Source organism: Calidris pugnax, unplaced genomic scaffold, assembly GCF_001431845.1.
Source record: "Calidris pugnax isolate Ruff unplaced genomic scaffold, ASM143184v1 scaffold11, whole genome shotgun sequence".
Taxonomy (NCBI): Eukaryota; Metazoa; Chordata; class Aves; order Charadriiformes; family Scolopacidae; genus Calidris; species Calidris pugnax.
Window position 1 is genome coordinate 13,611,496 of NW_015090803.1, and position 25,661 is coordinate 13,637,156.

The following is a 25,661-nucleotide window of genomic DNA, read 5'->3' on the forward strand; positions in this document are numbered from 1 at the left end:
TCCTGAGTCATCAGGCTACGTGTCCTAAATAAATATGTCCATACAGAAGTCAAATGATAATTTACCCTTCCAGCACTGGCAGGAGCTAGAGCATTTTGCAAAGCTTGTGTTCTATGATAAGAAAACACATTTTCTTCTTAGGTCTTAATTCAGGACCTCTTATTCAATCAAAACCTCATTTGGACTAAGTGAGAGGTTTGACTCACTTAGCAGGATATGGCCCTGAGTGAGGGGGAAAGGGAGATTTTAATGCCAAATACATTCTTACGAAAAACATTTTCCAAATGGCTAAAATTATGAATGTTAGTGTTGAGGTACCTGAATTTAAATGGTAGAGATGTGGCCTCCAGGCGTTAGCTGCTGATTTCTTGCTTCTAATACTGGAGAAGGAAGCTCAATAACACTTCAAATTACATGTCTTGAGCAGGCATTTCATTTAGATTAAATTAGACAGTAATTGTACGTTAAATAAATACCAATGGTCTTAGGAACACATTTTTTATGGATTAACAATTTATGTAATAGATGTTTTTATTACATGCCTGTTAGTTCTACAGTAATATGTTTTTCATAATTAACTGCTCTTTAGCTGCTACACCAAACATAACTTACTAAATCTCTATTAAGTACATACTCAAGAATACACAGGATACCTCTTATAAAGCTGAAGAATGCAGACCTGTCTCACTACAGGAAAAGGCCACCATGACAGTGCTCAGTAGCATTGTATCTTCATCTCTCTTGAGATACGTATGTACCCGAGAGGGTCATATCATCCTTTTGGGAAGTCTTCTGAGAAGGAGGAACTTGTACACATCCATGACACAATATCAGCACTGACCACCTGACAAAAAGTTCATCAGAGAAAGCACAGGGAGGAAGAAGATTCCCCCAAACTCTTCTTCCTGTTCCATTATATGAAAACAAAGGAAGAGATTTATTTTGTACCCTGTATTATCAAGCAGTAAGGATTCTGCATCCTCCAGGAAAGGTCATAATTGTACAAAATAATGATGATTGGTTTAAAGGTGTTACAATGCTGTCATGTGGATTCCCAGGGAAAATATCCAACCACAGATTTCAGCTGCCAGAGTCAAAGCAGGAACCTTGGGATATTCCCAAAACTGGCTGGATGTTTTTAGCCCTGTTCTTACTAGCTATTTGCTCTGTGCCTTCCTTTCTTCTCAGTTTCCTTACATGCTCTTCATCTTTACCCCATCCCACACCTGGTCCAAGTACTAATTTCTCCACTGTCCTCCCATTCTTCTCCATTTTAAAAATTTTATTCCTATTTAGTAACTCTTTTATTAAGTAAAGCTGCACAGGAAGCAAGATTATCCATCTCACAGAGTTCTTCGACCTTTTTTTCAGGAACGTTTAGATGCATCAGAAAGCAGAAGACAAGAGGGGAAACGTAGAACTGCAAACAGCAAGGTGGCCTTTCAGAAACTCAGATTCAGATCTCTCTGAAAAAAGTTGTTACTTCATGTAGGTGGTGCCGGTTTCTTTTTTATTATTATTTTTTTCCCTTTTTTTCCCCTGGACATTAAAAATCCCTCTAAAGGGATTCAACGTGAATAGACTAATCAGACTGATAATTATCTACTGAAAATCTGTCCCACGCATTGTGAACTTTGCCAAGCTGATAGTGCAAGTAGTAGTACTGTTATCATGACAACTTCTTCCAAATCTGATCAAGTTGCCTGATTTAAACTGATATACAATATATGCATCTGATGTTACAAATTACAGATGATTATATCTGAGTCCAGACTCAGTAAGGGGTTGGCTAGAAAACAAGACATCTGATAAAAAAAAATAATTCCAAGTATGAGGAATTTATTTCTAATCCACGCTGGAATGAAAATCAGATACTACTATTGACTATCCAAATAAATCAGTAAGCTTGATTAAGTTTGGAGAAGTTTATTATAATGCTACTGCCTATAAAATCAACTTGACACATTTTTAAAATATGTGGGGCAAAGTTTCTGCTGTTATAAATGAGTCTAGCTAAAATGTGGGCACTGAGTTATGACTGAAAACAATCTGATGGGAAGATCTAGCCTTATTTCTTTTTTTAACTGATGAAAAGCCAAGTCAGTTAATTTTGAATTGACCCTAGAGACTGACACAAAGGATCTGATTTAAAGCCCATCACTCAGAAGCTGAGAACTGACTGCCATTTTCTGAAGATGATCTACAAAATTCTGCCAAGAAAAGCAGCATGAACTAAACGATCTTTCCAACATACACAGTTTCCCAGTCTACAAATTAAGGCTCTCACTTTATTTGCAGTCATTTATTGACCCTGCCACATCAACATATCGCATTAAATTAAGGGCTAGTTCCTTAGCCAGTGTTAATCAGCATATACCATTATCTAAAGACCTGGTCTCCAGATGTGGATCATTCATCACTGCAAGACTAGGGACATAGATAGAATAAGCATATCAGGGATGGGTTGTTGTAGGTGGATAGACTTGAGGTAAATACTCTATTTCCTGAGCAATTTGGTATCGAGTCCCCTGGTGAACTCAGTATTAGTATCAGAGGTCTACCACTCCTCAGGATTTGGATCACGTTGTTTAATAAACATCATTTTATAATTTCAGGAGGGAATAAGGCAGTGCATTTCTAAGGGATTACTGTACATCTCGAGTAGTTACTCACTTTCCCTCTGGCCTTGTGCCCGTTAACCCCACCTGACATATGCTATAATCACCCAGAAATGCACTGCCTGTCACCACTTATTGAAAAGGTAATGTGTAGAACTCACTAAAGGAAATGGTATTGAAACTAGGTTTGGGGTCTGACTCCTTACAGTCTTCTGATTAATTGCAATTTACAAGTGAAATACATTGAGCAACTTTCTATTATGCTGCTCTATTACAAAAACGTGTAAGAATTAAGGATGTGATTTCAACTCATACAACAGACCCTTTGTCCCTTTTCATACTATTAAAAGGACACAGAGATGCCTTGAGATGGCAGGTTAAACCCCACTGAGCACAAGAAACTGTAGCCACCATTTGAATGACACTGTCAGCTCCATCCAGCTTTCTTACAAATGGAGAATTCATGTCAGAACCTTGTCACTCATGCTATTACACAGCAGAATTTGCAAGAGCCTGGACCTATTGGGAGCTCAAGAAAAGGTGGGGAGGAACTGCCCAGGCCTCAAGTGAAGGCAGGGCTGACGCCACTTTCTTCTGATACACAGGAGGTGGAAAGATGTCGAAGATGGTTTTATTGGCTGTTCCCCAGAATGAAATATATGACTCATCCTCATCACAGACATGTAAAATTTTTAAAGAATGAGAGTAAAGATGTTCCTTTTTTTTTTTTTCCCTTTTGTAGATGTTAGGGCCATTTCAGCTGCTGGGTGAATGAGACGGCTTCATGTATGATACAAATTGTGGTGTGGACCAAGTTAATTCAAATGTGACTGGCCTTTTTGTTTCCCCAGAAATTCTTCCACCCAGAAACACATATGAGTATAAAATATTTTCTTAGAATATCGAAAATCTCATTCCTGTCTTTCCAGTCGTCTGACACAGTTCTCAGAAAGTGTCCTTCTGTGAGCTTCTGTAGCCAAGCAGCAACCCACTAATTACCACTTGAAAACTGGTGCTCCAGAAACTCTCATGGAATTCTTCCCCGAGTGGTTTTCTACCTTTTCTTAGAGAAACTTGCAAGAGTGAAATAAGCATGCAGGTGCATCATAAAAAGGCCTGGGTGAAAAACGCCTTCAGGTGGCTGAGCAGTCACAGAGAACTACTTTCTGGATTTCCTCAGAGTGAAGAGCAGAGCCACTCAGGAATGACCTGATTCTGAAAGATCCATAGGTAAGAGAATGACCACTCCTTCTGTTACCATAGCAGGACAGTGGTGTTAAGGGAAGTTGGAAGGAAGACCTAAAATAATTGGTCTTCATCAAAGAATAAAAACACCAAGACAAACAATGACATTTCTGTGCTACGTTCAGACCTAAATCCAGCTAACTGGTGTCAAGGTAATTTGAGGACTCCAGATGTTGTTGCAGCTGCATTACCGCAGTCATCTTAGTCACTCTCCTTAAAAGTGGGAAGTTCATAACAGGGCAAAAATCATTCATTCAGTGTTAAAATACTGTTTCTTGAGCAATATCAGCAATTTCTTCTTCGACGGAAAACAGTATATTGGCTTTTTTAAATGGAGGGACTGAAAATCTACTACCAGAAGAGCTACTGTTTCTCCCTCCAGAGTTTTAACAACTAGAAGTAAAATAACCTGCTGTCAGAGCTCAAAGCTCCCCAGTGGCTCCAGAACCTTAGCAAACAACATATACCAAATTGCAACCTCAGGATTGCATTTTTTCTTCCTTCTGACAAAGCTGAAGAGTCACAGCAGCTGAAAGCTTGGGCAAAAATAATCTAAATTCAGTGGCAAAGCCACTTAGAAGCCTTTGACAACAAAGGTGTTTGACTGTCTCACTACAGATAAATAGAGAAACTCAATAAGGAAAACTATCAGATTCAGAACAGCTCCACTCATCAGATGATACAGTGGTCATTCCAGCAGATAAGGATGCACTTTTTAGTCATTCTCAGTTTTGGTCAAAGTGCTGGTTTGATTTCATAAAATAAATAACTGTGGACCAAAATTCTAGCATCTTCCCACTTTTTTTATCTAAATAATACAGCTGGACACTATTAATTAATTATTTAATATATATTAATTACACAAGAGAAAGATCCTCTTTTTTATAATGAAAAGCAAGTTTAATCATCATGAGTTCTTTTTAAAAAAGTGGTTGGTACAAAAAATGGCCCTAGATTTCTTTCTTCTTGAATCTTAATTTCAGATGAAATAGAAATGTTTTTATTTCTCCAGTTGTACAATTCATAACATCAACCAGCAGATCACTCATGCATTGCTTCTGGCTGTGAAAAGCCACAGCTAGAAATTCAGACTTGTCTCCGATCCAAATTTTTAATTGCACGCACTATACAGTTGTCTCATAGAACAGATAATAGTCATATAGAAATAAATTTCTCTTGAGCATTTGCAGACACAGTGAGGAGTCAGAAAGACCCAGTACAGCATGTACAAGAAGAAGTAATCCCATCCTAGTCTGAAGAGGTCACAAGGAATATTCCTGCCTATTTCTTGGACAACTGAAACAGGCTAGGATGAAAAAAACCCTTGTTTTTTTACAACCCCCTCTGCCTGCAACCACGCACTTGCTCACTCACACCTGTATGAACCCCACTGGCTGGATACTTTGGATTTCACACCCTTCAAACAGGCAACATCCAGGTCTTAGTCTGATTTGTATAGATTTCAGCACTAAAGAAATGTCCTTTATTAATAGCTACCACCACAAAGAATTGTCTTCAGTTTAGAAAGAATCTTTTTTTTTACCTACCTGCAAGCACTTGCTCTCAGACATGTTTTCTACTCAGATCTGAGCACTCAGTCTGTGCAAGTGTTATAATAAATATAATAAGTACATAGATTTACTGTTTGAGTTCACAATGGTAGAGGAAAAGAAAATGAAAGCTTTTTGTTTGCGATCTTTGTTAAAAAAGACTGTCATGTCACTTTCCAGCTATTCCAGATTGGGCTAGGTGTATGCTAGGACTCATCAGCTTGAGATGGAGTCACACATCACCTAGGACGGAGACAACAGCCCCCTTTTCCACTGCCACTAAGGATTCATATATATGGAAAGATAGTTTGAGTTTATGATGATCCATTAAAATAAGGCATGGTCTGACAAGATGTATAAGTAGCTAAAAGGTTAGAAGGAGCAACTGCTGTTGGCTCCTTGAGTCCAGATGAGTTCAGGAAACATCACATTCACTGTAAATGTCTGTTCAGGTTGATAAAATGTGGATCTCCAAGTATGCATTTGAACTTTAATGTGGATTTAATTTCTCAACTTATTTTATTATGGATAAAAGAAGATAAATGTTTGCACCAACTTGGCCAAACTTTGCTCACCATTCCAGAGGTATAAATTGTGGGATTAGTTCAGATTTTGTCTCTATGATAGAATGTTAGCACTTCTGAATAAATGGCAAGTGCTGTGGTTACTCCCAGGGAGAAGTATCTGCTTATTTAAATACCTTATTTGCTTTGAGTGTTATCACTGATGTTTTTGCCTACACATACAAACCTGTCACCTGAAACACACTGTATTTTCAATTCAGTGCCAGCTGCCTCTGTTTAGACCTTGTTTGAGTTATAATCTATCACTGAGGAATCCAGAGTTCGCTACTGAAAAAATCTGAATCGTGTTCGTGTCAATATAGCTGTGGGACTGCCTCACCTTTCTCTGCATATAAAGGATACAAAAGTATATCCCTGGACAAGAATTCAGAAATGCTCTGCATCCCTTTGCAGAAATAAGGTCATAAGCCTTCTCTGGTCTCTTTACTTTCTGACCACTCCTGATGGTTATAACAAAACCTAATTTCTTGAAAAAATATAGTTTCATATTCACATCCATTTTGTTCTTACTCATCCACTTAGTCACACAGTAATGTCCCTTACATGCATTTATTGTCTTTGTTATCTTGTTTAATAACAATATCTTTTATTAACCAAACACACACTTTTATCCTTTTCCCAAATCTCTCATGTTTAATCTTTTGTTTTCAGGAAAAACTGATACACAGAAGGCGGTAGAGGAATATTTATTTCCTCTGGTTTTTAGATTCAGGCAGAAGCTTTGAAGTTAGCATTTGTTGCTGGTTTATAGTTACACTCTGAACCTGGCCTTCTCTACACTGAGAAAAGTAAAGGTCCAGAATAGTAGATGTTCATTTAATTAACAACTCTATCTTAAAGTATATGCAAAAGGGGTCTATTGTGCAAGCAGTCATAAATCTCACTTGGCCTAACTTCAGAGCAATTGACCTTACAACCCAAATAATGTTCCTTTGTGCACGGTTTTTATATGCAATTTCTGGATTTACTGTTTCAAAGAAAGAGTGTGTAAACAATTTCAGCTGAGTCTAAAGTGAGCCACTCATTCATCCTACAGCTGGATGAAGGTTTGTGCCAAACTGGAAAACTTCTTCTGGAAAGAGTCTCTATTGATGCTACTTTCAGTGGATCCAGATTCAAATTTTTCATTTATTTATTTTCACATGCTGCTGATATCTAAATTAGGAATTAAATGAGAATAGAAATGATAAGTTTCAGCAGTTCATTGGACAGCGGAGACTATAATAGGAAAAGGTAATGGTGCTTTGCCAGCCCAAGAGTATTCTTTTGCCAGTCATCAAAGGGCTGCTGCAAATAAAAAATTCTCCAAGAAAAAGGAAGAAGAGAAAACATAGGCAACATGAATTTAACTTCTACTTGCTGCAACTCTAATTATCCAGCATCTTAAAGTCTTGATATTTTTTTCTATAAACAAAAAAAATTTCAGGCCACATTTTAAAAAGTTCAATATGCAAAACACTCATATCATTTCCATATGTGTGTTCTAGGTGACATCTGTACAGAAACAGTGACAAACCCTTTCCTTGACTAGCTATTGTAAAGCCTTAATAAGAAAATTTACCAAAAATGAAAACGTGGTCTCTATATCAGTAGTAAACATTAAAAATCTCAAAGTAACAGGCTCCAAGAGGAATCTTGGCAAACTCTGAAGTCCATATGTGGGAGAGGCAACTTTAGCACTTAGTAAATATCCAAAAATCTGCAATTAACCCTGAGAGAGTCTTCAAACCTCTCAGGCTGTCAGGCTTTTTTGGTTAGCTACTTCTGGAGAGCTCTGGTACTCTTCAGTCAGCCTCTGGAGGCTCCATTGGCCTCCTTGGGGATCTGTGCTTTCAATTCAGACACCAAGATTGGGTAGTTAAAGTTTGGGGAAGCCCAGAGTATCTCACACTCACCAGGAGGTTATCCCCACCAGGAGGTTATCCCTGTACTTATACTGTATATAAGTATGGCCAATCTTTTATACATTATTAGAACTGATTGAAGTATTAATTACAAATAAATAATTCAGAAAGTGTAGCCCCATTTCGTGTTCATAATATTGTTTGTAAACATATGTGAATATTTGCCAAATCTTGTGTTCATAAAGTTGTTAGTGAAGATACTGGTTAGCATTTGCCAAATGTTATGTTCATCTTAGAGTCTCCCTGCACGCTGCTTAATTTGACTTCCTAACCTTAATTATCCATTTCTTATTAGTGTTCATAAGATGACATCCTATAATATCTGCTCTCTTAATGTGTAATTGAAACTTTATATACAATAGAATAGGGATTAATTAAGATGAAGTGATAATTACTAAATAACCAATTCTCTTGATCACACAAATATCAGAGAGCATTTGCAGAGAAATGCCACTTCTCAGACTTCAATGAGAACATAAATTAGAGCCTGTGACTACTTCTTAATAGAAAATGTAAAAGGAACACAATCAATGCATTTTACAAATCAAAGAAATGTTTACTAAAAAGAAGAGCATTTGCATTCCTATTTGCCTGGGCCACTTGTTCTTTTGCAACCTGATAAAACAAATGACTCAATACAAATGAAGACAGCTTAGCAGAAGAACAGCAAATGGCCATTGTAAAAGTAAATGCCAGAGGAAAAGGGACTCCACAAAGGCCCCAGTTCCACAAATTTTTGCAAGCAGATTTAACTGGTGTACTCTGGTCAGACACCTTTAGAGTCAGACATGCCATTTCACTTAGGGAGAGAAAAAAGCAAGATCAGGTCCAAAGACAGTAAAATAAAATGGAATGATAACTTGACCTGTTACAAAGTTCATGTTTTGAAAAGAAAATAGTGGAAAACTTTCACAAACAATTTTTCATGAGGATCTGTCCGTTCTTCAACCATCTTTATGTGATAAAAACAGGAATGTTATTCTTTCCTTCATAGACATATGCCTTGTTTTCATTGATTTACCCTGACTGTCAAGGAGCCTTCCAGAAAACAGTGGATAAGCTGAGAATTTATGCAGTTCATATTCCCTATCAGGCAAATCACTGCAAAGTTTCATTTTCCCCCTTGCATGTCTGACAAAACTGCAAGACAGCCAAATACAGGTGTTCAGATATATTCAGACACCAGTCTTTTTTCTTTCTCTCTTTTTAATATAATATTTTGTCATTTACTCTGGTGAAAACATTATGGTTGGTAAAGTAAGATCAAGCAATAATTCTAATTTTTTAAAGCCTTTAAAGCAGTTTTTTTGAGAAATATGGGAGTTTAGACAGCACATTTATTTAGTTTTAATTTTTGTGCTGTCATACATCAGCACTGAAGTCCTGATTTAGAACACATGCAGCTTGCCTTTGAAGTTTTGGCTGTTTTTTAACAATGGCAAAAAAAAGATATAAAGGAATTAAACAGCACCAAAAAAATCATAAAACAGGGCTTTTGTGCTCTTGATTTATATATTGTTTTTTATGTTTGTTTAAAAAAAAGCTTTATTCTCAATAATCTTTCATGGGAAACTTTGCTCTGACGTACCTTTATTCATCTAATCCTTTTCTTTTGTGTTGACCTTTCTTTTCTCCTTTCTATCCCCCCAAGTCTCTGGACAATGCTTTCTAATATTGTTCCCATCCAGTAGCAAAATGAGTTTATTGGAATTCTTCTGAAAATGGAAAGAGTAGAAAATGTGCAGCGATATGCTAAACCGGTATTTTTGGATGAACGCAATAAATATTCCAAGTAAACAGGACCTCCGTACGAAATGGTCTTTTTCTACTAGTGCTTCTAGCATTGTGCCTGTGCAGTGGTATACATGGGCCTTTTGGTCAAGTTACACAACTGTGACATTTCCCAAGGAAGTGCATGAAAGCTGATAGTTGCCGTTGTTCATTTTTGTCCAATGTGTTGTAATGAATACAAGCCAATGTCATATTTATTTGTTCTGTGGCCAGCTTTTTCCTGTTATTCTCTCTGCCTTTCAGCTCAAGGACTAAATTGTTGAAGCAACAATAAAAACACCACAAATGGCTTCATAGTTTTTCTCCTCCTCAGGGTCTTCCATTCCCTGTAAAACTTTAATTCGTATGAGTGTCACCTAAAGGTCCTAACACCATGTGCTGCTAAGACCAGTTTTAGTTGCAGTCTACCTTCAGAATATATTGAAAGTAATTTCTAGGCAGACCATGGCATGAAAGTGTCCAGATGTTTGAAGCAGAACTGTACAAAACCCCCATAATTCTTAATTGTCAGCCCAAATATGTATGTGTACAGTACCAGGGTGTATGTGTAGAAGGATGTGAGCAGAGCATTTATGATAGCTGAGGGGGCTGGAGAAACGGGGGCTGACAAGGGAGCTGGACTTTGTCTGAGGCATTGGAGGAAGGTTAACATCTGTCTATCGGGAGTTTACAGGACCTCCTCACGCACTGTGTCTCTTCCCCTGCCTTCATCATCTCCTATCCATATGCTTCAGCTCTGCACCCCTTCTAAAATACTGCCTATTCTTAACAGCTGCATCTAAGGAGAAAGTTCTTTTTGTATTCCTGCTCACTCATGGGTTAGTGCAAAATACCAGAATCCATAGGTTCTCCTATCACTTAACTATCATTTACCTGTCCTATCATTTAACTATCAATTTTAGCAACTTGGTCTGTCTTAACAGAAAACGTGCTTATGATTTAATTTAATTTCATATTTAATCTATTATCTTTCTACATCTTGAAGCAAATAATCCTGAATGGGAAAAAAACCTTTAATTTTAACGTTCTTCTGGGGAGAGAGGAATCTGCCCAGAAGATACCTTGCACCGATTTTCAGAAAGGATGAAGGTCTCTTTGGAATTAAACACCTCTCTATATTGACTGTCATAGACAAATCTGGACTTATTAAGGTGTATAGTGTTCAGAAAGGCAAACTTCAAGAGAGGAAGTTCATTTAGGGCTCTGAAAGACTATTTATATCAAGGCAGGTAAAATTTGGACATGCTTTGACATTGTGAACACGGTAGCCTCAGAGACAAGCTTCTCAGGTAAATATAAAATTAGAGATGAATGCCTTTAGATTAAGTAGACTATACCTCAGTTAATACCTCAGTAAAAATTAGTCTTGCTAGAGATTTTGTAGGTTACAAAGCCCTGTTTTAATTTTTTTTCTTTAAGCAAGTTATAATTTATTAATTGTATACTTACTAGCAAATTATTTGTAAAATTATTTTCTGTATAACAATATTATCTAATATATTTACAATTATCATTCAAATCTCCAAATAGCAGGGGTATTTTTTTACAGAAATCATGGAAATTATGTAGAAATTATGGTTGTCCTACTTGTAACATGGAAGAAGTCATATTAGCATGTTGTAATAATAACCTTTTTAGCTTTGAAGCCTATTAGTCTATGAATACCTTGTAGAATATTTCCAGATTCGTACACTTTGAAAATAATTATATGCAGACAGAGGATTTCTATGCCAAATTTGTTCCATTATTCCCAGCAATGATTTCTCAGACTGCACTTCTGATTCAAAATATTTGTTATCCTATCAACCACTTTGCACCTTGCTTTCTTTGGCTAAGAAATACATCATCAGCTCTTTTAAGATCTGCTCAGTACTTAACTCTGTCTCCCCTAGTGCATTTTTATTCCACGGTTCTTTTCCCTTGAACGTACTGACACTTCTCTGCTAATAAGATGATAAAAACTTGGTAAGTGGCATGCGTTTATCAGGGTGGCTCTTAGATATCCCATAAAGAAAGGAATTTGGCCATTTGTCCAGGTGTTTTAGAAGTTAAGCCACCTGGTCAGAAGAATGCCTTCAGCTCCTATGTCTGACGGCCAGCCTCACCATCCTCACACCCGGGATTTCCCAGCCTGAAACACAGGAATACGTCCTTCTCCATCAAGAATGAATTTGCTGCTCTTAAGCCTTTTCTTTCAGATTAACAATTGCCATATCTCTAAATGGTGCCACTGTAAATATCTATACTGCTTCAAAAAGGAGACCTTTGAAAGAGGGGAATGATTGCTTACTTTAGAGACATAAATAGAAGCAAATTAAAATTGAATTTCAAGGGACATGCTCTAAGGGTGAAATCTGCACAGACCGAGCTCCCAAACGTAGTAACTGATGCAAGTTATTGATCTGAAACTAACACAGAAGGTACAATTAACCAACATAGTTCCACATTTATAATAAAATAAAGCTTAGGGAATATGCCTGCAGTAGTCAAAGAGACCTTTTTTCTAAACTTTTTTGATTATATGCTTATTTTCTAAAGCAGAGTCTAACAATTTATTTCCCAGATGCACTGTCTTTCAGTAGGGTTTTATTAAAATAAAAGATAAAAACAGGTACCAAGCAAGAATGGGTTATCCAATGGACTAAATTAGGTACTTGAGTCAAGATGACAAGAAGGATGGACAGATTTTGAGGAAAAAAAGCAGGTTACTCAAGACATAATGTTTGCCATCTGGTTTATGAGACTCAAATTGTCAGTAGTCAGCAAAAGACAAAAGATTGTTATTGTCTTTCAGATGAAATATATCTAGAACACTGCTGACTATTTACTCAACTAAATATGTCCTCTCAGCTTCTGCTTGAAGTATATTCTATACCTTGGTATAGAAGACATTTTCCACATTGTCTTTTAAAAATATTAAGTGTAGGTGTGAGGGGTTCTGTTGGTCAGTGTGCACTGTGCTAGAGGTGGCTGTTCAAGTAAAGTGGTTATGTTACAGGTACATTTATAATAAGATGGCCAGTTCCACTAAAATAAATTACAAAACTTTATATGAATGTAATGAAACATAATAAAAAATCAAACCAGATATTTATAAGTTTTTGTGAAAATTTTATGAAAAAAAATATATATAAAATTAGCAGTATATTTCTTACTTTTAATTTCTTTTTAACCCTGAAATGCAGATTGCAATGAGGAAGCTCTTATTTGGTCTGAATGGAAGACACTCTTAGTTTATGTCCTAAAATTTTTCTTTTCTTTTCTTTTCTTTTCTTTTCTTTTCTTTTCTTTTCTTTTCTTTTCTTTTCTTTTCTTTTCTTTTCTTTTCTTTCTTAACTTTACTATGTCTGTGATAAAGTACTAAATTTGATTGGGCAGATTCAATTTCCCGTTCTTGAAAGCACTGCGTAAAAACTTATCTTCATTAAGTGCCACTGGGAGTCCAGCACCACATAACTAATCAGAGAATTCAGTAGCTTCATGTCCAAGTGATGCCTCAAGTTCAAAGGGGACAAAGACATCCTGTTTGGTGTTTTGTTTCACTCAAGCTATTAAAACTGCACAGGCCCCCTTAAGTGTTTTTTAAAGTAATCTTCTTTATTCCCTATCAGTAACCTAAACTATTATAAAAACCAGTGCCAGTTTAGGTAATTTTCAAATTTTTAATGATTTGGAAAAAAAAGTGGTGATTCTCAATGAAGTGGAAGGACTCAAGCTCCTGGTGAACGCAAACATTTCAGACCTACTACTTTTTCTGTATGCCTTAAAGATCTTGGCTTAATAATTCTGTTTCAACTTTTGTGACCTTGATGTTTTTCCTTAAAAGGCATGGTGGGAAATTCCCAGAGGTGTGCACTGTGTGTGGGAATGTATACACCCAAAAAAGGGTCAAAAGACAAAAATTACATCAGTCAGTGCATATGCACTGTCTTCATGTATACTCTACAAAGGTACACTGGATGCAGCTGATACCACTAGAAAAATAAAGTTTTGTTCACAAGGTCATATAAACATCACAATTTTTTTTGATAACTCCTTTGATGTAGCATATTTGCTAATTAAATTACAAGTTTTGAAATAACATCTTATCGTTTGATCAATAGATTTTCCTTACTCTTTTTCCTAGGGCTTGATGGAAGTTGAAGAAGGTTGCTTAATTGATCGTTTGGGTGAGTGAAAAATTCCTTTTAACCTGTTTATGCTGGTTTCTGGAGTTTCAACAATTCTAGATTCCACTTTACCGCTTCTACCAGTTCGCTAAGATGTTCGAAACACTGGACATAAATATGCAACTATTTTAAACCTGGCTAGACAAAATTTCTAAAAAATCCTGGTAAATTTGTTAGCACACATGATTCAAACATGATTTTACTGCAAAGCTCTTCTTCCAATGCAGAAGAAGAGTCATATTCAAACATGATTTTACTGCAAAGCTCTTCTTCCAATGCAGAAATCGTAAAAGATGCTTCCCAAACTTTGAAGGAACTATAATTTTCAGCTAAAAATCAAGGATTTCTTTGCAATAGTCATATCTGAGACTACAAATACTGGCATTTTAATAGAAATAAAATAGATACAAATAGTAACTATTAGATTTGATTTGTTACTAGTCAATGCCTTTTTTCAACAAAAATCAAAAAATTTCTTGTTCATTTTTTCCATTGTCTTTGTAAAAATTATACATTTTTAACAGAAAGAAATTATAAAGCCTTTTGTCTTTAATTTTAAAAAGAAATTAATATAAAAATTTTCAAAACAAATATATTTGTGAAAATATATCAATTTTCAAATTGATCATTTCTTTTTATAGCAGAAAAAAACTACACAAAAAACCGGTAAGTTATTCTTTGCAAACTTTGAACCTTTCTTAAAAAGATGCAGAAGAACATACACAATGTGCCTAAACTGCAATCATAAATGAAAATATAAAGTGTGTGGCACTACATGTGAGTGATCTACCTTTCCATACAACACAATCACTGAATTTATATCTGACATTAAGTAATCACATTAGGAAAATAATTTTGAAGCTGATACATTTAAAACCCAGACATTTTATTGAAGGATATATCCCACTATTAAATGGAGCAGCTTTGTTTTGTTTTGCTTTGCTTTTAGAGATTGCTAATCCATTTTAAGTAAGTAAAAATGAGATTTGGAAACCAGCCCTCACAACTGAACTGCACCTAAATGGATGCAATGCCAGATACCAAAAAGTTTTTGGTCACCATATAGCTAAAGAACCAGGTTTTTTACAGAGGAAGGTAAGGAAAAGGAATAAGACTATGGATCAAAGAAAACAACATTTAATTCATAACAATATTTACTATCATAAACAGAAACAGGAAGTAACTGAATTTTGATTAGCTAGCAATATTTTGTTGCTCTGGATACATGCTTATTTTCAGTTTCCTCTTTCAAAGAAGATTTGCCAAGGTCTGTCCCTATGAATCATAATCAATGATGGAGGGAAAAGAAGGAATCTGAAGTAAATAAATTATTACTTAATACATTTCAAATGGAGTTATTTTTTAGAAGAATTACTCCTTTTTCTTTCCAAGTTAATTCTATAAAACTTCAGGAAACATTCAAATAGCAGCTTTCTCATGCAAATATGCTTTTGAAGAGTTTTTAGCCTGCAATTTTTTACCATATTAATACTTCAATGCAAGTTTTTTCCCTGTAAAAATTACTTATTTTAGTAAATCTTAATCAGGTTGGTGGACTGGTCTCAATCAACGGGACTTCTCAAAGTGAGTAAAAACTTGTGGGATTAGGACCTACATTTTTGCATTTCCAGCAATTTTATGGCAATTAGTTGGTATCAGCAAGAAAAATTTCCTTAAAAAAACCACCACCACTCCCCAAAACAACAAACAAAGGTAATTAAAATGCTGAAAAAAACCTAGAGGTTTTTTTAAAATGTGCCAGTGTTGGCAACTTGCACCATTTTATTACAGATCTCATGGTACCAGGTGTTTGCATTAAAGCTGTTATATTCATGATATTGTAATGGATTCTCTCTTTTCAGCTGATAAAGAAATGGCTGCTGGGAAAAGCTTAAAATATGAAAGAAGTGTGTCCTTGAAGATCCACAACAAAAGAAATCTGGGTAGCGTTTTAATAGCTCTTACAATGCTTTTGAGGTCTGAAGCAATGGTTTTTAACTTTCAGAATTGATAGTACTGACAGTCTATTTGAACAATTAATGAAGGTGCAAGCATCCTGTGTGGTTCTGTATAATATGTGACTTTTTGACATTACCGCTATGAACTGATGTTCGGAGTTTAATCACATGGGCAAGCACTTGTTTCCCTTTACTCACAAATAATTAACATACCTTTTATAAGTCCTATTTCAATAATTTCTTTTCTTTGAGCCAGTAGTACCTTGAACTCAATTTTTTAAATTTTATTTTATATGCTTCCTTGGGTTAAAAAACCAACACAACAGCAACTAAGACAATTGCTTGGGATCAAAGCTAAAAATACCAAGAAAATCTCTTCAGATCAGTGAAGAAATTGCTGGTGCTGATACGAGTCAGACCTGAAGTGTACTTGATACTGGGATAGTGTGAAAAAGATGACTTTGCCGACCAAAAAAACAGATGGCCCCTTATCACCCCATGGGGCTAAACACACAAGAGCAAACTTCAGAGAGGCCTTACCTTTACCCTGTCTGTCCCTATCAGGAGAGACTGTTATATTAAGGGTTATTGCCTCTCTAGCCCTCCCTGTGATTAGCTTTTGAAGTCCATGGCCAAGAGGCCAGTGTGAGAATATCACCCCAGATAAGAGGTGTTTGCTCTGTGAAATATTCAGGACAGGAATCCACGGACCCCATGATAGTTCAGCAGGGAACCACAAACTCCAGCTAATATCTTCTAATCCCCTGTTGGTTTGAGAACTACCCACCATAAAAAGCATAACTGGCTGTTTATTTGCGCAGGCAAAAGATAACATCTTAAAGTTACAGTCTGCCTTAAGTAGTAGGGATGTGAAGCCCAAAGAAATGAACCATCCAAGCTCATAATCAAAATTGTGTGTGCTCCCTTCTTCTCTGCCTAATGAGATGTAAACATTTTGGCTGGTGTCTCTTTTGAAAGATATTAATCAAATATATTGGTTAGAAATCACAAAGGATAGTCCGGTCTGCAAATTACATGTCTTCTTTTATAGCATTCTGAAGCTGTGAACAATATGTTAAAAATTTTCCCATGGCGCAACCAAGTAAATACTTGTGGCACATTTCTATTTATTACAGAGAATAGTTAAATTCTAAGACATAAATCATGCTCTTCTACTAAAGGCTTTACAAATTCCCAAAGACAAGCCTAATTCCCAATGCAACGATGCTATAAAAGATCAGACACTTTGTTATGGAGAAATCCACATTTGGAGATGTCTTTCAACAATTTTCTCTCAGGACCCAATCCTGTGAAAGGCACATGCAAGTTGCTGAACACTGTGTCAAACTCCATTAGTTTCAAAATGGCCCTAAAAACTTATATTTAATTTGCTGTATTTAAATTGTAAACTGACAAGTTTAATATTGCCTAAGCAAAAAAATTATTTTTCCTTTTCTTTCTTCTACTAAATGACAGTCTTTTGGTTTCAACAAGGAAAAAGATTTCATAAGTTCAAATTTCCAAACTGAGAGAAGAAGATGCCACCAAATTTATATTTTTTGCACCCCTCACATCAGTTATAGTCATTAGTCAATGACACAACGGTAGAATGAAAGAAAAAATAATAAGCGGTAGGTGAAGAGATAAGGGAAGGTGACTGAAAAGGAAAAATAATTCTTAATGGTTCCGTAGATCCTCTTTTTTTTTTTTTAAATTGTAATCTATCCTCCGCCCTGTCCCCAGCAACGGCCCTAAATCAAGGAGCTGGCACCTGATGCATTCTGCAGATGGATCGGCACTGTATATCTGGAACGCAGCATACAGGTGGTTTTTCACTTGCACAAGTTAGTTAACTAGCCAGCAGACACATCTTCTGTTTGTAGGGCAGGAGCAGAAGTGGAAAATGGAAATCTCTCCTGGCTGATTTACAGAAAGAAAGCCTAAGTGAAAGAGCAGGTCAAATCAGTGCTTATTTATTAGTATTTCTAATTGCTCTCACTTCTTGCTTAGGTAGACCCTTTCTGGAAGGGGCACGCCAGTTAACCAGGCAGTCATTGAAAACAAACACTGGGCAGTAACAAAATAACTGATTGGATTTCTGAACCCTTCAGATGTGTTTTAGATACATATTCAGTTAGACATGAGGGCTCTGAAGTCTGAAGACGAAGATTTCCCTGGTCTTAGTGAATGAGGTGAATTGTTCATCGATCTCTTTCTGGTTTTCTTGGTTCAAATCCATAATCTGAGCCATTGACACATGCTCACTTGACATGTGAAGGCAGATTCTTCAACTCAACATTAGAATTATCCAATCATATTTTTTTTCTATATTTCTCAAAGCATTAATCCCTTCTTCAAATGGAAATATTAAAAAAGAAGAAGGGGGAGCAGGGGGGAACTATCTTCTTATATCTTCACTTTAGCCTTTTGTTATACTATGTCCCAGAGAAGATGCTAATATTATACAGTGAATTCCAAGCTTTGCTCAATTTCCACAGGAGCCAATAGACTACTCTTCCTCCCAGAACAGGATTTCTGAAATTTCCTACATTTCATATTCATAAATGAAAATGTCAGTAATGTACCAGATCCTGGAGTCACTGACAATTCATTCACTGATATCTGGAGTACAAATGCAGGACTAAATGCAACATAATCTGATTTGGAGGCTGTGCAATCCAATGGCCACGCTCAAGCCAAAGGAGATGTTATGGCAACAACGGCTGTGGGCTAGGAGGAAGAAGAAATCAAAATGTTTTTCTTCCACCAGTAAATCCTATGGAAACACTCATGTCTGAGGGTGGGTCACCACTGAACTTGTCATCTAATGTGATGCCTTTTTTATTGTGCCAAGCAACCATTCAACCAGTATTCAAGAAATCACCAAGAAAACGCAAACTTTGCTTTCCAAAGCAAACAACTGGAAGAATCGCCTTGATGTTATGTCTTCTTGCTGCCAGTCACTGGGTGCCTTGGATTTTCCAAGAGACAAAAGGAGCAAAAGGACAATTCCTGATATAAATTACGACACTCCTCTGAGAAAAACTGTGTAAATGATCATTGCTACAGCCCACCTCCAATGCTTTTAGCTCTGAGTCAAAAGCTCAAGAGCTATCCTGCGTGATAATCATCTTATCTCCTCCAGTATTGCAAAGATAACCAAATTACGTTAACCAAAATCAAATCTCTGAGCCTAGAAGAATTCAGACAAGAAGGCAGCTGTGGCAACTGAGTTAATTTAACAGTTTTCCGCTACCAAAAGGTATCCTACTCCATCTCTCCCTTTCTTTACTGCTCCTGCCTCCCACTTCCACTAGCTGCAGCAGACATTGGTCCCTCCATAGTCTGATTCAGATTCCTAGCTCAAGAGAAATCTCTCCACTTTTTTGGTTGATTAAGTTTTCTGATGGGTTGGTGAGTTAATGCTGTGTGTGTTTACAGGCAGATCTGACAAGAACCAAAGCCAGTGCAAGGAAGTAATGGACAATTCAGAAAGGGAAGAGGCATGCAACCACTGTTTTCCATGCCAATGAGCTACTGGAGCAGCTCACAACATCTACTGGAGCTGCACTCTGAAGCAGTTAGTGCCAGACTTTCCAAGATCATAGTTTCTTGTGTTGATAGTTGAGTCAAAAGACCTTCTTGCTTGTGAAGAGAAGAAATTAGACATGGCATTATAAAAGCCTGCAGTGTTATTTTTAGACTTGAATTGTGTTTAAACAGCTACCAAGTCAAAACTGCTATTCTGTTTAGTCAGCTGTCAATTCACATGGACACTTTTTGCTTGCCTGCCTTTAACATTTACCTATTACATTAGCCCAAATAGTCCCAGTCAGGACTTCTTTTCAGTCAAGTGTCAGGAAAGTCTTACAGACAATCACAAGAAAGTGTAGTCCCTCCCACAAGGCATCACAATCACTCTACCCTAAATAACTCGCAGTCAGTCCAAGGTACTGTCTAGTAGATAGCTACAATATTATTTGGGGACTTCTTTACAAATTAATTCCAAGACACAATAGGACAACTGTGAAGACTCAAGAAAGCACTGGTCATTGAAGAGAAATGTCATTAAGTCATTTTTGCATGAAGCCTCTAATGCCTGAGTGTGCTATGGTATAACTATTTGTGAGGATGTTGTAAGCCATCTATTTATAACTCTCACTTAAAGCTTTCCAGTGATGGCAAATACACCATGCTGGATCATTTGTTTCAGGGATCAGTCACCTCATTATTAAAACTGTGCACATTATTTCTGAATTTACTTGTCCCCAGATACTAGGTATTTTACCTTTTTATAGCATTGTATGCTACATTCACTTGCAGCCTCAAAAGCCAACCGCATCCTGGGCTGCATCAAAGGAAGAGTGGCCAGCAGGTTGAGAGAGGTGATTCTACCCCTCTACTCTGCTCTGGTGAGACTACACCTGGAGTACTGTGTTCAGCTTTGAAGTCCTCAGCACAGGAAGGACATGGACTTGCTGAAGTAGGTCCAGAAGAGGATCATGAAGACGATTCATGGTTTGGAGCACCTCTCTTATCAGGACAGGCTGACACAGTTGGGGTTGTTCAGCCTACAGAAGAGAAGGCTCTAGGGAGACCTTATAACAACCTTCCAGTACCTGAAGGGGACTACAGGAGAAGATTGTGCACTGTTACAGTGAAGTCCTCTAAACATTACCTGCCGAGGGCTCATCAGAAGAGACACTTTCATAGTTTTAGCACTTTTTTCATTGGTCCCATGTGAACAGAATGTATCATGGTATAATAAAGCTTTTGATAAGTTAAGAGAGTTATTGCAATTTTCTCAAATAAAAACTTTAAAAGTTACAGAACAGCTTAGTCCATAGCTTTAGCTCTTTTTCCATTGGTCCCATGTGAACAGGATGTATCATGGTATAATGCAGCTTTTGATAAGTCAAAAACTTTAAAAGTTACAGAACAGCTTAGTTAAGAGTCAGTTGTATTCTAGACACTGGATCAATTTTGCATCACAAATTTGGTGTAATGGTAGACAGGTATTCAAACTGACAAAATATAATTTACTCCTTAAATGCCTGCAGTGATATCTTTTCCTATTGCTAATTGCTGATCTTATTTTGCACTCTGGTATCAAATAGCATCTTGGAATAAGAGAGTAAAACAACAGGAAAACTCCAGTAAATCATCATAGCCCTTAACAAATGCAGTGCTTCAGGAAGATAAGTACCCTGAAAAAAAATCTTCATTCTTGCTTGACACTTCTCTATTTACTTTATTCTTTTTATGGAATGGTCACCATTTAATGAGCAATTATGTGCAATATTTACTTGAACAGTAAAGTGATCTCAGTGACTTTAATGCAAGCATTATTCTAAGGGCTGCTCTATAAAACAAAGAGAAAGTACTTCACCTCGGGATAATGTTACAGGGAGAACTTCAGTCAGTGGAGCTAAATTTAAAAACAGTGCTCTTACAGGATGTAACAACTTGCAAATTTATGATCAGATCTGGCAGCTCTTTTTCAGGCCTGTTCACTGTACAAAATTCAAATGGTGTGATAATACAGTACGTTTTAGCAGAGGCTGTAAAGATTAACTATAAAAAAAAAGCACAGAATATATCAGCTCTGTCTTCAGTAGTTCCAACTACGAGTTGTCAGGACAAGATGGAAGAGTAGATTCATATTCTTCAAGCATCGCCTTACTATTCTAAATATAAAAATCCTTTATACCCTTTATTTCTTTGTTATTTTTCCTATACTTTATTGACAATACAATTTTTACTACTCCAGTACAAAAAGTAGATTTTATACAACTATGTCTATATACTATGTAATATATTGTGCTGATATGTTACCTGGTACTTTATTGAAAAAAAAAATATTTTCTAGTATTAAAAAGGAAATATTAGACTAGTCAGGAACTGAGGCATGTTTTCTGCTTATCTGATTAGAGTTCGCAGTAAAATTAAAGCACCTTTATATTCCCTGATGTAAACAAAGGGATCCCAATGACATCAATAGTTACTCTGCATAAGAGAGTTGTGCATGAGAGTGGTCCCACTGCTCAATCCACCTTTACCACAGAGTTTGGGGAACCAGTTTAACCAAGCAACATGGACAGAGCTATGCCAATACTAAAGATGGACTTGACAATACAAAAAATAGTTTGCTATTTTGGTTAATGAAGTTAAGCTTGAGTCATAAGAGGGAGAGCACTTCATTAAGTGTGAGGATAGGAACAAAGAATAAAAAAAGCCAACACGAAGACAATGTCCCTGTGAAATCCTCAAAGCTGGAGTTGAAAAAAATGTTTGGTTAATGCTTGTTTTCATTTCTAGATTACATAAGACTATTTTGCTGCTGATGTGTTTGTTTACTAGTCAGAAATGGCAACTCCTCAGTAAATCAGATTACATGTCAATATATGAAAAAAAAGAATACTGGATTAAAGAAAGTTATAATTTACACCTCTCAAACTGCGTAGATTTAGTAGACCTTTTTTTTTTTCTGTATGGAAATGCCTGCTATATGGTTACTCCAAGGCTGTAATCAGTCCAATCTGTTGTCTTCGTCCTATGTTTTTTAGTTTATGACTTGGGAATGCTGATTGGTTAATACAATTTAATTTTTTCTCTGAAGGAAAGATATAAAAGATTCCTTATCCAGAATCTAGGGTGTCCCTAAGTCTCTTTAACAGGAAGATTAGTAGCTAAGGACCCATTTTCTCTCCTTTGATGTCAGTGTCTTCCTAATTTATATGTGTAAAGTTTGTATTGGGTCATAGAAATCAGAAAATTCAATGTATTGAGTGTACACAAAATGCTAAAAATTTATAAGAAAAGAATATTTGCAGGTCAAACTTTAATTTGCATTAACTTGTTTGGGGCATCATTTCTAATTATTACAAACCAAATATATTAAAAGTTTGCATGAGTATTTTTAATCTTTTATATGAATGTTTCTCTTTGGACTTTTTTTTTAACAGACTGTTCATTTTTCTACATACCACATATAGTATGCTATGTTCTAAAATGGTATGGTGGTATGTGGAGAATTTTGTTTTGGGGAAATAATAAATTCCTTTGGCTCTGTACAAAAGGCTTTATTCATCCCTCAGGTGCATGATCATTATCTGGGTCTATCTTGGTTTTTCCCTTAATTTAAACAAGAGCCACCTACTGCAAATCACCATTTTTTTGCTTACAAACATATGTGCAACTTGTAGACGTGCAGCCTCTGATGTTAAAAAATGTAATATGATTTCAGTTTCTAAAAAGAAATTAGGAAAAGTTAATCCATTCATGAATGAAAATGAACATTGATTGCAATATTGAACACTTTTTCTTTGCTCTCAGGGTGAAATTCAGTCTATCCTGAGAGGAAAATACAAATGTTATTGCAGTTTCCAGGTAAATTGTTGAAGCTGCTATGCCAGAATATCATGAATGCCAGAGCATCATATAACATTGATTGCATTATCAAACACTTTTTCTTTGCTCTCAGGGTGAAATTCAGTCTATCCTGAGAGGAAAATACAAATGTTATTGCAGTTTCCAGGTAAATTGTTGAAGCTGCTATGCCAGAATATCATGAATGCCAGAGCATCATAGAGGAGCACTAAGCATACTTAAGGGACATTTAGCAAGCATTCTCAGTTGCTATATAGACATAATCATACAATACCTCTCAACAAAATACCTATTTTATGTTGCTTGGAAGCCCATGTCCCTACCGCACAAGTTTATGAAATGGTGCCTCTGACCAAAAACCATACTTCTGGAAAAAAAAGCAGTGAGCAAACCTCTTACAAAGGTTGTTTTTTTTTCATGTGCAACATTTTACCAAAAATTGTAATACACAGTTAAGTGCTAGCCAAACATGCATACGGGCCACTACCCTTCTTTCCTCTCTAGCACACCCACTGCATTAACCTGAAAAACTGTGCTAGAACTCAATGGGTCTTATTGGGAGACACGGGGATATTCCCTTTCCCATCCATTGTGCATTAGCCCCAGTGTGAATGCCTTTGGGCAGCCCTTGCTCTGCTCCCTGTGTTCCCACTTCCCACAACACGCCACCCAGAGCAGCTGGTCCAGCTCTCCATCTCTCCTTTCACCCTTGATATTCAGGGGAGCCTGTGCAGCATGCAGTTAGAATGAAAATAAAAAATACATATCTCTTCCCTGCTCCTCCTGAGGTAACAACTAGTTTCGTTCTACTCTAACGAAAGGCAGAGGTCAGAAGGACAAAATCCTCTGAGCTGGAGTCCATTTGTGCAATGTGGTAAATGCCATTTGGTCTCATTGACTTCTCCAGTCATGTTCCAAGGCATTTGTCATTAGCAGCAGACATCTATATTTAATAACTAATGAAATGTTATTGTGATATTTCTTGAGCTATACTGAAGAGAAGTATATATACCAAGGAACATTATTAACAGTATTGAATTGGGAAACCATTTTGTACACAAAAGCTATTTGTGTATAGTGATGTTCCAACGCACGTTGCTCTCCAGAGCGTTGCTGCATTACCCAGCCTTGCTTAACATCCCAGGCTCAGAATCATTTTGGCCACAATATCCAGCAAGAACCAGTGATTTTGGAGCACCACGTATGAGACACCTCAGACAGACCTGTCTTTCAGAAAGTATTAAATCTCTGCCATGAACACACATTTTGGAGGACTGAAATGGACATCCAAACATTGCAACCCAACAGAGTAGTCTTTTAGAAAACTTTGGCCTTCATGAACACTGATGTAATTCAGGATTAATGCCATCGAGCTGAAAAGATTACAATAACAAAGGAGCAATATGAAATTGGATTTAGGCCTCCAAAGTCTAAAATCTCCAATATATATTTAAAGAGAAATAACTTACTCCAGCATTTGGAAAATGGGGCCTATTGAAAAGCATGAAAACTCTAATATGTTATTTGAATGCCAGAAAAATAATACTTTAAAAAGCCAAGACAAAAATGCCAAAAGGAACAGAAAGGAGTGAGCCAGAACTGCTAACATGTTCACTTCCACCCTGTCCGTGAGCTGAGTGAGACCCACAGCTCCACCAGCATCTCTGGGGATTAACCGATAGGCAGTCCCTTCCGGCAGTGACATGGGTGTCATCTCTCAAAATAGAAATATGGACGTAAGCTGCACTTAAATTAAGGTTCCTAACTTGGAAAAAAAATCAACTCAAAAACATGCACCTTTTGGCGATACCTACATTTAGCTGTGACTTTGTACCCGCCCAGTGGAGGATCGTGGCCTTCCACAGCATCGAATCCCGCTGACACCAGGACAATCTCTGGATCAAACTCGTTGGCAGCTGGCATAATCACAGTCCTATAGAGTGAAAAAACCCAACCTGTTAAAATTGCAAGAACTTCTATCTTCATGATATAAGTTGCCATAACCTCAAAAATCCACAAGGCAAGATTTTCTACATCAAAAACAAGTTTTCTTTTAATTAAACCAGTCTTCATGGTAGCTGTCCAAAACCAGAAAAAAAGTCCAAGACTTCAATTAATTTCTTTCTATGGTCACTCTTTTTTCTTTTCTAGGATTTAGGAAAAAAAAAAGGCAGGTACATGTGAAAGCCTCTAATATTACACACACATCTGTGCCTGTTTTATCCTGCTGCCTATAAAAAGCTGCCTCTTCCAGGGAAGTGACTAATGGTTTACAGAGAGCACTCAAAGCCTGAGTGGAAACCCGGACTGCTCCAGTTAGTGCGAACTTGGTGTAAATTTGAACTATAAATTTCTTTTGGGAAAATGTTTGCTTTCCAAACTTTTTTTTTTTTTTTTCCTTCTTAACATTTTTAAATGTTTGTCGAGGTGGGGGGTGACTCTAGCAAGGAAAA

At 36.7% G+C, this 25,661-nt stretch overlaps 1 protein-coding gene across 9 annotated transcripts in view; it reads right to left on the reverse strand.

The window, feature by feature from the left end:
- Positions 1–25,661, reverse strand: part of HDAC9 (histone deacetylase 9) — a 479,210-nt gene that overhangs the window by 35,972 nt on the left and 417,577 nt on the right. For all 9 annotated transcript variants that reach the window (XM_014937804.1, XM_014937802.1, XM_014937807.1 and 6 more), the window contains one exon: positions 25,023–25,141. In XM_014937804.1, the coding sequence (XP_014793290.1) occupies positions 25,023–25,141 (119 nt within the window). The remainder of the gene's footprint in view (positions 1–25,022; positions 25,142–25,661) is intronic.